The 16,919-nt window shown below is 53.9% G+C and overlaps 1 protein-coding gene across 1 annotated transcript in view; it reads left to right on the top strand.

The window, feature by feature from the left end:
• LOC140351000 (alpha-internexin-like) overlaps positions 1-16,919 on the top strand; it is a 28,845-nt gene that overhangs the window by 1,661 nt on the left and 10,265 nt on the right. The window contains exons 2-4 of the mRNA XM_072436634.1: positions 10,097-10,324; positions 10,853-11,062; positions 13,243-13,560. Coding sequence (XP_072292735.1) covers positions 10,097-10,324; positions 10,853-11,062; positions 13,243-13,560 — 756 coding nt within the window. The remainder of the gene's footprint in view (positions 1-10,096; positions 10,325-10,852; positions 11,063-13,242; positions 13,561-16,919) is intronic.

Below are 16,919 nucleotides of genomic sequence, written 5' to 3' on the forward strand. Positions count from 1 at the left end.
GGTACTGTCAGACCAGAAGGATCAGCTGCAGGTACTGTAAGACCAGAAGGAATAGCTGCAGGTACTGTCAGAGCAGAGGGAGTAGCTGCAGGTACTGTCAGACCAGAAGGATCAGCTGCAGGTACTGTAAGACCAGAAGGAACAGCTGCAGGTACTGTCAGACCAGAAGGAGCAGCTGCAGGTACTGTAAGACCAGAGGGAGCAGCTGCAGGTACTGTCAGACCAGAAGGAACAGCTGCAGGTACTGTCAGACCAGAAGGAGCAGCTGGAGGTACTGTCAGACCAGAAGGAGCAGCTGCAGGTACTGTCAGAGCAGAGGGATCAGCTGCAGGTACTGTAAGACCAGAAGGAACAGCTGCAGGTACTGTCAGACCAGAAGGAGCAGCTGCAGGTACTGTAAGACCAGAGGGAGCAGCTGCAGGTACTGTCAGACCAGAAGGAACAGCTGCAGGTACTGTCAGACCAGAAGGAGCAGCTGGAGGTACTGTCAGACCAGAAGGAGCAGCTGCAGGTACTGTCAGAGCAGAGGGATCAGCTGCAGGTACTGTAACACCAGAAGGATCAGCTGCAGGTAGTCAGACCAGAAGGAACAGCTGCAGGTACTATCAGACCAGAAGGAGCAGCTGGAGGTACTGTCAGACCAGAAGGAGCATCTGCAGGTACTGTCAGAGCAGAGGGATCAGCTGCAGGTACTGTAAGACCAGAAGGATCAGCTGCAGGTACTGTCAGACCAGAAGGAACAGCTGCAGGTACTGTCAGACCAGACGGATCAGCTGCAGGTACTGTCAGACCAGAAGGATCAGCTGCAGGTACTGTAAGACCAGTAGGAGCAGCTGCAGGTACTGTCAGACCAGAAGGAAATGCTGCAGGTACTGTCAGACCAGAACGAGCAGCTGCAGGTACTGTAAGACCAGAGGGATCAGCTGCAGGTACTGTCAGACCAGAAGGATCAGCTGCAGGTACTGTAAGACCAGAGGGAGCAGCTGCAGGTACTGTCAGACCAGAAGGAACAGCTGCAAGTACTGTCAGACCAGAAGGAGCAGCTGCAGGTACTGTCGGAATACAATGAACAGCTGCAGGTACTGTCAGAGCAGAACGAACAGCTGCAGGTACTGTCAGACCAGAAGGATCAGCTGCAGGTACTGTAAGACCAGAAGGAATAGCTGCAGGTACTGTCAGAGCAGAGGGAGTAGCTGCAGGTACTGTCAGACCAGAAGGATCAGCTGCAGGTACTGTAAGACCAGAAGGAACAGCTGCAGGTACTGTCAGACCAGAAGGACCAGCTGCAGGTACTGTAAGACCAGAGGGAGCAGCTGCAGGTACTGTCAGACCAGAAGGAACAGCTGCAGGTACTGTCAGACCAGAAGGATCAGCTGCAGGTACTGTCAGACCAGAAGGAACAGCTGCAGGTACTGTCAGACCAGAAGGAGCAGCTGCAGGTACTGTAAGACCAGAAGGAGCAGCTGCAGGTACTGTCAGAGCAGAAGGAACAGCTGCAGGTACTGTCAGACCAGAAGGAGCAGCTGCAGGTACTGTAAGACCAGAGGGATCAGCTGCAGGTACTGTCAGACCAGAAGGATCAGCTGGAGGTACTGTCAGACCAGAAGGAGCAGCTGCAGGTACTGTAAGAGCAGAATGAGTAGCGGCAGGTACTGTCAGAATCAGAAGGAGCAGCTGCAGGTACCTTCAGAACAAAAGGAACAGCTGCAGGTACTGTCAGAGCAGAAGGAACAGCTGCAGGTACTGTCAGACCAGAAGTATTAGCTGCAGGTACTGTCAGAGCAGAAGGAGCAGCTGCAGGTACTGTCAGAGAGGAAGGAGCAGCTGCAGGTACTGTCAGAGCAGAAGGAGTAGCTGCAGGTACTGTCAGAGCAGAAGGATCAACTGCAGGTACTGTCAGAACACAATGAACAGCTGCAGGTACTGTCAGACCAGAAGGATCAGCTGCAGGTACCTTCAGAACAAAAGGAACAGCTGCAGGTACTTTCAGAGCAGAAGGAACAGCTGCAGGTACTGTCAGACCAGAAGTATTAGCTGCAGGTACTGTCAGAGCAGAAGGAGTAGCTGCAGGTACTGTCAGAGCAGAAGGAGCAGCTGCAGGTACTGTCAGACCAGAAGGAGCAGCTGCAGGTACTGTCAGAGCAGAAGGACCAGCTGCAGGTACTGTCAGAGCAGAAGGAGCAGCTGCAGGTACTGTCAGACCAGAAGGATCAGCTGCAGGTACTGTCAGAGCAGAAGGAACAGCTGCAGGTACTGTCCGAACAGAAGGATCAGCTGCAGGTACTGTCAGAACAGAAGGAATCAGCTGCAGGTACTGTCAGAGCAGAAGGAACAGCTGCAGGTACTATAAGACCAGAAGGAACAGCTGCAGGTACTGTGAGACCAGAAGGATCAGCTGCAGGTACTGTCAGACCAGAAGGAGCAGCTGCAGGTACTGTAAGACAAGAGGGATCAGCTGCAGGTACTGTCAGAATACAATGAACCGCTGCAGGTACTGTCAGAGCAGAACGAACAGCTGCAGGTACTGTCAGACCAGAAGGATCAGCTGCAGGTACTGTAAGACCAGAAGGAATAGCTGCAGGTACTGTCAGAGCAGAGGGAGTAGCTGCAGGTACTGTCAGACCAGAAGGATCAGCTGCAGGTACTGTAAGACCAGAAGGAACAGCTGCAGGTACTGTCAGACCAGAAGGAGCAGCTGCAGGTACTGTAAGACCAGAGGGAGCAGCTGCAGGTACTGTCAGACCAGAAGGAACAGCTGCAGGTACTGTCAGACCAGAAGGAGCAGCTGGAGGTACTGTCAGACCAGAAGGATCAGCTGCAGGTACTGTCAGAGCAGAGGGATCAGCTGCAGGTACTGTAACACCAGAAGGATCAGCTGCAGGTACTGTCAGACCAGAAGGAACAGCTGCAGGTACTATCAGACCAGAAGGAGCAGCTGGAGGTACTGTCAGACCAGAAGGAGCATCTGCAGGTACTGTCAGAGCAGAGGGATCAGCTGCAGGTACTGTAAGACCAGAAGGATCAGCTGCAGGTACTGTCAGACCAGAAGGAACAGCTGCAGGTACTGTCAGACCAGAAGGATCAGCTGCAGGTACTGTAAGACCAGAAGGAGCAGCTGCAGGTACTGTCAGAGCAGAAGGAACAGCTGCAGGTACTGTCAGACCAGAAGGATCAGCTGCAGGTACTGTCAGACCAGAAGGAACAGCTGCAAGTACTGTCAGACCAGAAGGATCAGCTGCAGGTACTGTCAGAATACAATGAACAGCTGCAGGTACTGTCAGAGCAGAACGAACAGCTGCAGGTACTGTCAGACCAGAAGGATCAGCTGCAGGTACTGTAAGACCAGAAGGAATAGCTGCAGGTACTGTCAGAGCAGAGGGAGTAGCTGCAGGTACTGTCAGACCAGAAGGATCAGCTGCAGGTACTGTAAGACCAGAAGGAACAGCTGCAGGTACTGTCAGACCAGAAGGAGCAGCTGCAGGTACTGTAAGACCAGAGGGAGCAGCTGCAGGTACTGTCAGACCAGAAGGAACAGCTGCAGGTACTGTCAGACCAGAAGGAGCAGCTGGAGGTACTGTCAGACCAGAAGGAGCAGCTGCAGGTACTGTCAGAGCAGAGGGATCAGCTGCAGGTACTGTAAGACCAGAAGGAACAGCTGCAGGTACTGTCAGACCAGAAGGAGCAGCTGCAGGTACTGTAAGACCAGAGGGAGCAGCTGCAGGTACTGTCAGACCAGAAGGAACAGCTGCAGGTACTGTCAGACCAGAAGGAGCAGCTGGAGGTACTGTCAGACCAGAAGGAGCAGCTGCAGGTACTGTCAGAGCAGAGGGATCAGCTGCAGGTACTGTAACACCAGAAGGATCAGCTGCAGGTAGTCAGACCAGAAGGAACAGCTGCAGGTACTATCAGACCAGAAGGAGCAGCTGGAGGTACTGTCAGACCAGAAGGAGCATCTGCAGGTACTGTCAGAGCAGAGGGATCAGCTGCAGGTACTGTAAGACCAGAAGGATCAGCTGCAGGTACTGTCAGACCAGAAGGAACAGCTGCAGGTACTGTCAGACCAGACGGATCAGCTGCAGGTACTGTCAGACCAGAAGGATCAGCTGCAGGTACTGTAAGACCAGTAGGAGCAGCTGCAGGTACTGTCAGACCAGAAGGAAATGCTGCAGGTACTGTCAGACCAGAACGAGCAGCTGCAGGTACTGTAAGACCAGAGGGATCAGCTGCAGGTACTGTCAGACCAGAAGGATCAGCTGCAGGTACTGTAAGACCAGAGGGAGCAGCTGCAGGTACTGTCAGACCAGAAGGAACAGCTGCAAGTACTGTCAGACCAGAAGGAGCAGCTGCAGGTACTGTCGGAATACAATGAACAGCTGCAGGTACTGTCAGAGCAGAACGAACAGCTGCAGGTACTGTCAGACCAGAAGGATCAGCTGCAGGTACTGTAAGACCAGAAGGAATAGCTGCAGGTACTGTCAGAGCAGAGGGAGTAGCTGCAGGTACTGTCAGACCAGAAGGATCAGCTGCAGGTACTGTAAGACCAGAAGGAACAGCTGCAGGTACTGTCAGACCAGAAGGACCAGCTGCAGGTACTGTAAGACCAGAGGGAGCAGCTGCAGGTACTGTCAGACCAGAAGGAACAGCTGCAGGTACTGTCAGACCAGAAGGATCAGCTGCAGGTACTGTCAGACCAGAAGGAACAGCTGCAGGTACTGTCAGACCAGAAGGAGCAGCTGCAGGTACTGTAAGACCAGAAGGAGCAGCTGCAGGTACTGTCAGAGCAGAAGGAACAGCTGCAGGTACTGTCAGACCAGAAGGAGCAGCTGCAGGTACTGTAAGACCAGAGGGATCAGCTGCAGGTACTGTCAGACCAGAAGGATCAGCTGGAGGTACTGTCAGACCAGAAGGAGCAGCTGCAGGTACTGTAAGAGCAGAATGAGTAGCGGCAGGTACTGTCAGAATCAGAAGGAGCAGCTGCAGGTACCTTCAGAACAAAAGGAACAGCTGCAGGTACTGTCAGAGCAGAAGGAACAGCTGCAGGTACTGTCAGACCAGAAGTATTAGCTGCAGGTACTGTCAGAGCAGAAGGAGCAGCTGCAGGTACTGTCAGAGAGGAAGGAGCAGCTGCAGGTACTGTCAGAGCAGAAGGAGTAGCTGCAGGTACTGTCAGAGCAGAAGGATCAACTGCAGGTACTGTCAGAACACAATGAACAGCTGCAGGTACTGTCAGACCAGAAGGATCAGCTGCAGGTACCTTCAGAACAAAAGGAACAGCTGCAGGTACTTTCAGAGCAGAAGGAACAGCTGCAGGTACTGTCAGACCAGAAGTATTAGCTGCAGGTACTGTCAGAGCAGAAGGAGTAGCTGCAGGTACTGTCAGAGCAGAAGGAGCAGCTGCAGGTACTGTCAGACCAGAAGGAGCAGCTGCAGGTACTGTCAGAGCAGAAGGACCAGCTGCAGGTACTGTCAGAGCAGAAGGAGCAGCTGCAGGTACTGTCAGACCAGAAGGATCAGCTGCAGGTACTGTCAGAGCAGAAGGAACAGCTGCAGGTACTGTCCGAACAGAAGGATCAGCTGCAGGTACTGTCAGAACAGAAGGAATCAGCTGCAGGTACTGTCAGAGCAGAAGGAACAGCTGCAGGTACTATAAGACCAGAAGGAACAGCTGCAGGTACTGTGAGACCAGAAGGATCAGCTGCAGGTACTGTCAGACCAGAAGGAGCAGCTGCAGGTACTGTAAGACAAGAGGGATCAGCTGCAGGTACTGTCAGACCAGAAGGAACAACTGCAGGTACTGTCAGACCAGAAGGATCAACTGCAGGTACTGTCAGACCAGAAGGATCAACTGCAGGTACTGTAAGACCAGAGGGATCAGCTGCAGGTACTGTCAGACCAGAAAGAACAGCTGCAGGTACTGTCAGAATCAGAAGGATCAACTGCAGGTACTGTCAGAGCAGAAGGAGCAGCTGCAGGTACTGTCAGACCAGAGGGATCAGCTGCAGGTACTGTCAGACCAGAAGGAAATGCTGCAGGTACTGTCAGACCAGAACGAGCAGCTGCAGGTACTGTAAGACCAGAGGGATCAGCTGCAGGTACTGTCAGACCAGAAGGATCAGCTGCAGGTACTGTAAGACCAGAGGGAGCAGCTGCAGGTACTGTCAGACCAGAAGGAACAGCTGCAAGTACTGTCAGACCAGAAGGAGCAGCTGCAGGTACTGTCAGAATACAATGAACAGCTGCAGGTACTGTCAGAGCAGAACGAACAGCTGCAGGTACTGTCAGACCAGAAGGATCAGCTGCAGGTACTGTAAGACCAGAAGGAATAGCTGCAGGTACTGTCAGAGCAGAGGGAGTAGCTGCAGGTACTGTCAGACCAGAAGGATCAGCTGCAGGTACTGTAAGACCAGAAGGAACAGCTGCAGGTACTGTCAGACCAGAAGGATCAGCTGCAGGTACTGTAAGACCAGAGGGAGCAGCTGCAGGTACTGTCAGACCAGAAGGAACAGCTGCAGGTACTGTCAGACCAGAAGGAGCAGCTGCAGGTACTGTCAGACCAGAAGGAACAGCTGCAGGTACTGTCAGACCAGAAGGAGCAGCTGCAGGTACTGTAAGACCAGAAGGAGCAGCTGCAGGTACTGTCAGAGCAGAAGGAACAGCTGCAGGTACTGTCAGACCAGAAGGATCAGCTGCAGGTACTGCCAGAGCAGAGGGAGAAGCTGCAGGTACTGTAAGACCAGAAGGAAATGCTGCAGGGACTGTCAGACCAGAACGAGCAGCTGCAGGTACTGTAAGACCAGAGGGATCAGCTGCAGGTACTGTCAGACCAGAAGGAGCAGCTGCAGGTACTGTCAGACCAGAAGGAGCAGCTGCAGGTACTGTAAGACCAGAGGGATCAGCTGCAGGTACTGTCAGACCAGAAGGATCAGCTGGAGGTACTGTCAGACCAGAAGGAGCAGCTGCAGGTACTGTAAGAGCAGAATGAGTAGCGGCAGGTACTGTCAGAATCAGAAGGAGCAGCTGCAGGTACCTTCAGAACAAAAGGAACAGCTGCAGGTACTGTCAGAGCAGAAGGAACAGCTGCAGGTACTGTCAGACCAGAAGTATTAGCTGCAGGTACTGTCAGAGCAGAAGGAGCAGCTGCAGGTACTGTCAGAGAGGAAGGACCAGCTGCAGGTACTGTCAGACCAGAAGTATTAGCTGCAGGTACTGTCAGAGCAGAAGGAGCAGCTGCAGGTACTGTCAGAGAGGAAGGACCAGCTGCAGGTACTGTCAGAGCAGAAGGAGTAGCTGCAGGTACTGTCAGAGCAGAAGGATCAACTGCAGGTACTGTCAGAACACAATGAACAGCTGCAGGTACTGTCAGACCAGAAGGATCAGCTGCAGGTACCTTCAGAACAAAAGGAACAGCTGCAGGTACTTTCAGAGCAGAAGGAACAGCTGCAGGTACTGTCAGACCAGAAGTATTAGCTGCAGGTACTGTCAGAGCAGAAGGAGTAGCTGCAGGTACTGTCAGAGCAGAAGGAGCAGCTGCAGGTACTGTCAGACCAGAAGGAGCAGCTGCAGGTACTGTCAGAGCAGAAGGAACAGCTGCAGGTACTGTCAGAGCAGAAGGAGCAGCTGCAGGTACTGTCAGACCAGAAGGATCAGCTGCAGGTACTGTCAGAGCAGAAGGAACAGCTGCAGGTACTGTCAGAGCAGAAGGAACAGCTGCAGGTACTGTCCGAACAGAAGGATCAGCTGCAGGTACTGTCAGAACAGAAGGATCAGCTGCAGGTACTGTCAGAGCAGAAGGATCAGCTGCAGGTACTATAAGACCAGAAGGATCAGCTGCAGGTACTGTGAGACCAGAAGGATCAGCTGCAGGTACTGTCAGACCAGAAGGAGCAGCTGCAGGTACTGTAAGACAAGAGGGATCAGCTGCAGGTACTGTCAGACCAGAAGGAACAACTGCAGGTACTGTCAGACCAGAAGGATCAACTGCAGGTACTGTAAGACCAGAGGGATCAGCTGCAGGTACTGTCAGACCAGAAAGAACAGCTGCAGGTACTGTCAGAACAGAAGGCAGCTGCATGTACTGTCAGAGCATAAGGAACAGCTGCAGGTACTGTCAGAATCAGAAGGATCAACTGCAGGTACTGTCAGAGCAGAAGGAGCAGCTGCAGGTACTGTCAGACCAGAAGGACCAGCTGCAGGTACTGTAAGACCAGAGGGATCAGCTGCAGGTACTGTCAGACCAGAAGGAACAGCTGCAGGTACTGTCAGACCAGAAGGATCAACTGCAGGTACTGTAAGAGCAGAGGGATCAGCTGCAGGTACTGTCAGACCAGAAAGACCAGCTGCAGGTACTGTAAGACCAGAGGGATCAGCTGCAGGTACTGTCAGAGCAGAAGGAACAGCTGCAGGTACTGTCAGAGCAGAAGGAGCAACTGCAGGTACTGTCTTAGCAGAAGGAACAGCTGCAGGTACTGTCAGAACAGAAGGAACAGCTGCAGGTACTATCAGAGCAGAAGGAACAGCTGCAGGTACTGTCAGAGCAGACGGAACAGCTGCAGGTACTGTCAGAGCAGAAGGAGCAGCTGCAGGTACTGTAAGACCAGAAGGGCCAGCTGCAGGTACTGTAAGACCAGAAGGAGCAGCTGCAGGTACTGTCAGAATACAATGAACAGCTGCAGGTACTGTCAGACCAGAAGGAACAGCTGCAGGTACTGTCAGACCAGAAGGAGCAGCTGCAGGTACTGTCAGAATACAATGAACAGCTGCAGGTACTGTCAGAGCAGAAGGAACAGCTGCAGGTACTGTCAGACCAGAAGGATCAGCTGCAGGTACTGTAAGACCAGAAGGAATAGCTGCAGGTACTGTCAGAGCAGAGGGAGTAGCTGCAGGTACTGTCAGACCAGAAGGATCAGCTGCAGGTACTGTAAGACCAGAAGGAACAGCTGCAGGTACTGTCAGACCAGAAGGAACAGCTGCAGGTACTGTAAGACCAGAGGGAGCAGCTACAGGTACTGTCAGACCAGAAGGAACAGCTGCAGGTACTGTCAGACCAGAAGGATCAGCTGCAGGTACTGTCCGAACAGAAGGAACAGCTGCAGGCACTGTCAGAACAGAAGGATCAGCTGCAGGTACTGTCAGAGCAGAAGGAACAGCTGCAGGTACTGTCAGACCAGAAGGATCACCTGCAGGTACTGTCAGAGCAGAGGGAGAAGCTGCAGGTACTGTAAGACCAGAAGGAGCAGCTGCAGGTACTGTCAGACCAGAAGGAACAGCTGCAGGTACTGTCAGACCAGAAGGAGCAGCTGCAGGTACTGTAAGACCAGAGGGTGCAGCTGCAGGTACTGTCAGACCAGAAGGAGCAGCTGCAGGTACTGTCAGACCAGAAGGACCAGCTGCAGGTACTGTAAGACCAGAGGGATCAGCTGCAGGTACTGTCAGACCAGAAGGAACAGCTGCAGGTACTGTCAGACCAGAAGGAGCAGCTGGAGGTACTGTCAGACCAGAAGGATCAGCTGCAGGTACTGTCAGAGCAGAAGGATCAACTGCAGGTACTGTCAGAACACAATGAACAGCTGCAGGTACTGTCAGACCAGAAGGAGCAGCTGCAGGTACCTTCAGAACAAAAGGAACAGCTGCAGGTACTGTCAGAGCAGAAGGAACAGCTGCAGGTACTGTCAGACCAGAAGTATTAGCTGCAGGTACTGTCAGAGCAGAAGGAGCAGCTGCAGGTACTGTCAGAGCGGAAGGAGCAGCTGCAGGTACTGTCAGAGCAGAAGGAACAGCTGCAGGTACTGTCAGAGCATAAGGAACTGCTGCAGGTACCTTCAGAACAAAAGGAGCAGCTGGTCTTCATAAAGATGTTATTGCTTTGCCTGTGATGTTCCCCCAGGGCATTGAACACATGTATCTGTCTTTTATTCAGTTGCTTTTAGTGTTAGAAAATAAATGCACTTCACAGATCTGACCTGTAACTTTGCTTTCATGGAAATAGATAAGTTTAATGCCATATTATGAAGCAAAAACATTCCCGTGGAGACGGGTATCAAAGTTGAACCTTTCCTCTGACTGGGAGACCTCCATGACCTCTGACCTCTGACCTCAGGGCCTGAACGACCGCTTCGCCATGTTCATCGACAAAGTGCGTCACCTGGAGCAACAGAACCGTGGCCTGGAGCAGGAGCTGGTGATGCTGAGGCAGAAACAGGCCGAGTCCAGGGTCCACCAGGTCTACAAGGACGAGATCCAGGAGCTCCGAGCCCAGATCGAGGCTCTGAACCGGGAAAAGAACCGGCTGCTTGTGGAGCGGAGCAACCAGGAGGAAGATCTGCAGGTCAGACACAGAGTTACGTCTCATTACAGCATTCACTTCTAGATTAAGGACAGTGGCACCTGGAGAACGAGCTCCCTGATCTGAACGAGAAGCTTGAAAGGCTTGACAGACCCAAGTGTAGCGTGAGGGTCTTGCAGAGTTTTCCACCTCCATTGTTGAGGCAGCAGCTCTTAGCTTAGCCATGAACTCTCTGATGAGTCTGAAGCAGAGACTGAGAGGCAGATGTATCCATCATCTCTGGTCTGGGGCTGTATTAGATCTGTCCTGAATATCTGAAGTCTCTGGATGTTTTGGGGGACAGTGCCTCTGTTTCAGAAGGGGGACCAGAGGGTGTTCCACAGTCCAGCTAATGCTAAAAGTATTTTCAAGTGTAAAATCTCACCTAGTTAAAGAAAGATGTTAAACTTTGTGCCAGTTTTCACATGTAATTACAGATATATTAACCATGGACCAGCTCAAACATCTGCAGCGTGACACAACAGTTTGTACCGTAGACGTGACGCTCGTACGTGTGTTTGGCCGTTGCAGCGTCTGTGTGTGAAGCTGGAGGAGGAGTCTGGTCTCCGGGTCCAGGCGGAGCTGTCCCTAAAGGCCCTGACGAAGGACGTGGACGAGGCCACCGCGGTCAGACTGGACCTGGAGCGGAAGCTGGACGCTTTGTCGGACGAGATCGGCTTCATGAAGAAACTGCACCAAGAGGAGGTCCAGGAGCTCAGCAGCCTGATGGAGGCACAGCAGGTACAGGTGCAGGTCCAGGTGCAGGTCCAGGGCCAGGTGCATGGGGCAGGTGCAGGTTCAGGAGCTCAGCAGCCTGATGGAGGCACAGCAGGTACAGGTGTAGGTCCAGGTCCAGGTCCAGGGCCAGGGCCAGGTGCATGGGGTAGGTGCAGGTTCAGGAGCTCAGCAGCCTGATGGAGGCATAGCAGGTACAAGTGCAGGTCCAGGAGCTCAGCGGCCTGATGTCCAGGTCCGGGTGCAGATGCGGGTTCAGGTGCGGGTCCAGGTGCAGGTCCAGGTGCAGGTCCAGGTGCGGGTCCAGGTGCGGGTCCAGGTGCGGGTCCAGGTGCGGGTCCAGGTGCAGGTCCGGGTCTAGGTGCAGGTGCAGGTCCAGGTGCAGGTCCGGGTCCAGGTGCAGGTCCAGGTCCAGGTGCGGGTCCAGGTGCAGGTCCAGGTGCGGGTGCAGGTGCGGGTCCGGGTGCAGGTCCAGGTGCGGGTCCAGGTGCAGGTCCGGGTCCAGGTGCAGGTCCAGGTCCAGGTGCGGGTCCAGGTGCAGGTGTAGGTCTGGGTCCAGGTGCCGGTGCAAGTGCAGGTCCAGGTCTGGGTGCAGGTCCAGGTGCAGGTCCAGGTGCGGGTCCAGGTGCAGGTCCGGGTCCAGGTGCGGGTCCAGGTGCAGGTGTGGGTCCAGGTGCAGGTCCGGGTCCAGGTGCAGGTCCGGATCCAGGTGCAGGTCCAGGTGCAGGTCAGGGTCCAGGTGCAGGGCCGGGTCCAGGTGCAGCTCCAGATGCAGGTCCAGGTCCAGGTGCAGGTGCGGGTCCAGGTGCAGGTCCAGATGCAGGTCCAGGTGCAGGTGCGGGTCCAGGTCCAGGTGCAGGTGCAAGTTCAGGTGCAGGTCTAGGTCCAGGTGCAGGTGCAGGTGCAGGTGCGGGTCCAGGTGCAGGTGCAGGTGCGGGTCCAGGTGCAGGTTCAGGTCAGAGGTCCAGGTGCAGGTCCAGGGCCAGGTGCATGGGGCAGGTGCAGGTTCAGGAGCTCAGCAGCCTGATGGAGGCACAGCAGGTACAGGTGTAGGTCCAGGTCCAGGTGCAGGTCCAGGGCCAGGGCCAGGTGCATGGGGCAGGTGCAGGTTCAGGAGCTCAGCAGCCTGATGGAGGCATAGCAGGTACAAGTGCAGGTCCAGGAGCTCAGCGGCCTGATGTCCAGGTCCGGGTGCAGGTGCGGGTCCAGGTGCGGGTCCAGGTGCAGGTCCAGGTGCAGGTCAGGGTCCAGGTGCAGGGGCGGGTCCAGGTGCAGGTCCAGATGCAGGTCCAGGTCCAGGTGCAGGTGCGGGTCCAGGTGCGGGTCCAGGTGCAGGTGCAGGTGCGGGTCCAGGTGCAGGTGCAGGTGCGGGTCCAGGTGCAGGTTCAGGTGCAGGTGCGGGTCTAGGTGCAGGTGCAGGTTCAGGTCTAAGTCCAGGTGCAGTTGCGGGTCCAGGTGCAGGTGCAGGTGCAGGTGTAGGTGCAGGTGTAGGTGCAGGCTCAGGTGGAAAAGGTTTGTGGCCTTCACACACTTTTAGGAACCTGTCGAAGAGCAGAGTCTTCTTTCTGTGAGGCTCAACGTGGCATTTCCAGCAGCAGATTAACGCATTAATCAATCAATTAATTAATTAATTAATCAACCTTTATTTGTAGAGCCCTTTACAACACTCAAAGTGACTAAAGTGCTTCAAGGATATCCAAACATAAAACTAAGTAAAAACACACTGTACAAAATAAAGTGTCATTACATTACACTGTTAAAAGCCAGTCTGAATAAACACGTTTTAAGCCTGGATTTAAAAAGGTTAAAGTTAAAAGGTAATAGTAATTAATAGTAACACTTTAGTTTAGAGGCCACATATTAATGGCTAGCTAGTAATAAAAGGTAAGTGCTTAATTTGATTGTTAGTCACGTTTTTTTCAGTTATTTGTTGAGTATTTGGCCGTAAACTATTTTTGTTCCCGACATGTCACTTTTAATTTGGTTTGAGGCGTTAAGCACACTGATGGAGACATTCTGCGTGACGTTTTGCTCACAGAGAGCGTCCAATAAATTACTCGAGAGTCTGAAAACTACTCAGAGAAGTACTTGAGTAAATGTGACAGAGTACTGGCCACCTCTAACCATCACAGCCACCAATAACGGCTAATTTTACATGATTTCCTCCTCCTCTTTGTCTCCCTCAGACGTCCGTGGAGGTGGAGCTGTCCAAGCCCGACCTGACCTCGGCCCTCAAGGACATCCGGAGCCAGTACGAGTCCATGGCAGTGAAGAACCTGCAGTCGGCCGAGGACTGGTACAAGTCTCGGCTGGCGGGTCTGTCGGAGCAGGCGTCCCGGAGCGGCGAGGCGGTCCGCACGTGCCGAGAGGAGCTGGGCGAATTCAGGCGGCAGCTGCAGAGCAAGACCATCGAGAACGAGAGTCTGCGAGGGGCCAACGAGAGTCTGGAGCGGCAGATCGGCGAGCTGGAGGACGGGCACGCGGCAGAGGTCGCGGCACTGCAGGTGAGGGTCACGGTGCTGCAAGTGGGGGGCGGAGCGCTGCAGGTGAGGGGTGGGGCGCTGCAGGTGAGGGGCGTGGCGCTGCAGGTGAGGGGCGCGGTGCTGCAGGTGGGGGTCACGGTGCTGCAGGTGAGGGTCGGGGCACTGCAGATGAGGGGCGTGGTACTGCAAGTGGGGGTTACGGTGCTGCAAGTGGGGGGCGGGGCGCTGCAGGTGGGGGTTACGGTGCTGCAGGTGGGGGTCACGGCGCTGCAGGTGAGGGGCGCGGCGCTGCAGCGAGGGGCGGGATGCTGCAGGTGAAGGGCGTGGCGCTGCAGGAGAGGGGCGCGGTGCAGCAGGTGAAGGGCGCGGCGTTGCAGGTGAGGGGCGCGGCGCTGCAGGTGAGGAGCACGACGCTGCAGGTGAGGAGCAGGATGCTGCTGGTGAGGGGCGCGGCGCTGCAGGTGAGGGGCGGGATGCTGCAGGTGAGGGGTTGGGGCACTGCTGGTGAGGGGCGCGGCGCTGCAGGTGAGGGGCGGGATGCTGCAGGTGAGGGGCGCGGCGCTGCAGGTGAGGGTCGCGACGCTGCAGGTGAGGGGCGGGATGCTGCAGATGAGGGACGGGATACTGCAGGTGAGGGGCGGGGCGCTGCAGATGAGGGGCGGGGCGCTGCAGGTGAAGGGCGCGGCGCTGCAGGTGAGGGGCGGGATGCTGCAGGTGAGGGGCGGGATGCTGCAGGTGAGGGGCGCGACGCTGCAGGTGAAGGGCGCGGCGCTGCAGGTGAGGGGCGGGATGCTGCAGGTGAGGGTCGGGATGCTGCAGGTGGGGGCCACACAGATCTTCAGTGTGTCATTGTTCCTCACACAGATCTTCAGGGTGTCATTGTTCCTCACACAGATCTTCAGCGTGTCATTGTTCCTCACACAGATCTTCAGCGTGTCATTGTTCCTCACACAGATCTTCAGTGTGTCATTGTTCCTCACACAGATCTTCAGTGTGTCATTGTTCCTCACACAGATCTTCAGTGTGTCATTTTTCCTCACACAGATCTTCAGTGTGTCGTTGTTCCTCACACAGATCTTCAGCGTGTCATTGTTCCTCACACAGATCTTCAGCGTGTCATTGTTCCTCACACAGATCTTCAGCGTGTCATTGTTCCTCACACAGATCTTCAGCGTGTCATTGTTCCTCACACAGATCATCAGCGTGTCATTATTCCTCACACAGATCTTCAGCGTGTCATTGTTCCTCACACGGATCTTCAGGGTGTCATTGTTCCTCACACGGATCTTCAGTGTGTCATTGTTCCTCACACGGATCTTCAGTGTGTCATTGTTCCTCATACGGATCTTCAGTGTGTCATTGTTCCTCATACGGATCTTCAGCGTGTCATTGTTCCTCATACGGATCTTCAGCGTGTCATTGTTCCTCACACAGATCATCAGCGTGTCATTGTTCCTCACACAGATCATCAGCGTGTCATTATTCCTCACACGGATCTTCAGGGTGTCATTGTTCCTCACACGGATCTTCAGTGTGTCATTGTTCCTCACACAGATCTTCAGTGTGTCATTGTTCCTCACACAGATCTTCAGCGTGTCATTGTTCCTCACACAGATCTTCAGCGTGTCATTGTTCCTCACACGGATCTTCAGTGTGTCATTGTTCCTCACACAGATCTTCAGAGTGTCATTGTTCCTCACACAGATCTTCAGTGTGTCATTGTTCCTCACACAGATCATCAGCGTGTCATTATTCCTCACACAGATCTTCAGCGTGTCATTGTTCCTCACACGGATCTTCAGGGTGTCATTGTTCCTCACACGGATCTTCAGTGTGTCATTGTTCCTCACACGGATCTTCAGTGTGTCATTGTTCCTCATACGGATCTTCAGTGTGTCATTGTTCCTCATACGGATCTTCAGCGTGTCATTGTTCCTCATACGGATCTTCAGCGTGTCATTGTTCCTCACACAGATCATCAGCGTGTCATTGTTCCTCACACAGATCATCAGCGTGTCATTATTCCTCACACGGATCTTCAGGGTGTCATTGTTCCTCACACGGATCTTCAGTGTGTCATTGTTCCTCACACAGATCTTCAGTGTGTCATTGTTCCTCACACAGATCTTCAGCGTGTCATTGTTCCTCACACAGATCTTCAGCGTGTCATTGTTCCTCACACGGATCTTCAGCGTGTCATTGTTCCTCACACAGATCTTCAGAGTGTCATTGTTCCTCACACAGATCTTCAGTGTGTCATTGTTCCTCACACAGATCTTCAGTGTGTCATTGTTCCTCACACAGATCTTCAGCGTGTCATTGTTCCTCACACAGATCTTCAGCGTGTCATTGTTCCTCACAAAGATCTTCAGCGTGTCATTGTTCCTCACACAGATCTTCAGCGTGTCATTGTTCCTCACACAGATTTTCAGCGAGGTCAGGGGGCAGAGGTCAGGCCCTGGAGGCAATATTGACGTTGGGTTTTAGACGGAGCGGCAGCGTAACAAGCTCAAGAAACCGAGAAATCAGATTAAGTCCGACGCTAATTCCACAGAGCGGCTCTAAACCCATCAGGAGTTTCCACGGCGACACGCAATGGACAGAGTGTGCGAATAACGACAGAGCGGTAAAACGTATAGAATGAAGAGTCCAAACGCTCGAACTTTCACATGGAAACAAGAATCTGCGCTTTAAGACATTTTACTATTTAATGAGATTTAAAGAGATCAGCCACAATTAAGTAGAAACCGATGTAAATCTTTGTGCACATGTTTGGAAGACTTTATTTGAGGTCATTTGTTCCGGTTTTAATTGTAGACGAAGTAGAGAAGCTCTCCCGGAGGTGTGAGTTGAATACCCTACTGACAGAGGGCTCTCCCTCACAATGCGCTTGGGTCTGCCAAGTCTGTCCGGCTTCCTCCTCCGTCAGCGGATCCAACTCACCACCAGGTGGTGATCGGTTGACAACTCTGCCCCTCGCTTCACCCGAGTGTCCAAGACACGCGGCCGGAGGTCTGATGACACGACAACTAAGTCGATCATTGACCTCCGGCCTAGGGTGTCCTGGTGCCATGTGCACTGATGGACACCCTTGTGCTTGAACATGGTGTTCGTTATGGACAATCCGTGGCTAGCACAGAAGTCCAATAACTGAACACTGCTCGGGTTCAGATCTGGGAAGCCGTTCTTCCCGATCACCCCTCCCCAGGTGTCACTGTCATTGCCCACTTGGGCGTTGAAGTCCCCCAGTAGAACAACGGAGTCCCCGGTCGGTGCACTGTCCAGTACCCCTCCCAAGGCCGGGTACTCTGCACTGCTGTTCGGCCCGTAGGCCGCCACAACAGTGAGAGACCTGTCCCCCACCCGAAAGGCGGAGGGAC

Source organism: Eucyclogobius newberryi, unplaced genomic scaffold (assembly GCF_026437365.1).
Source record: "Eucyclogobius newberryi isolate DKJ021-1_F unplaced genomic scaffold, fEucNew1.0.hap1 SCAF_8, whole genome shotgun sequence".
In the NCBI taxonomy this organism is placed as follows: Eukaryota; Metazoa; Chordata; class Actinopteri; order Gobiiformes; family Gobiidae; genus Eucyclogobius; species Eucyclogobius newberryi.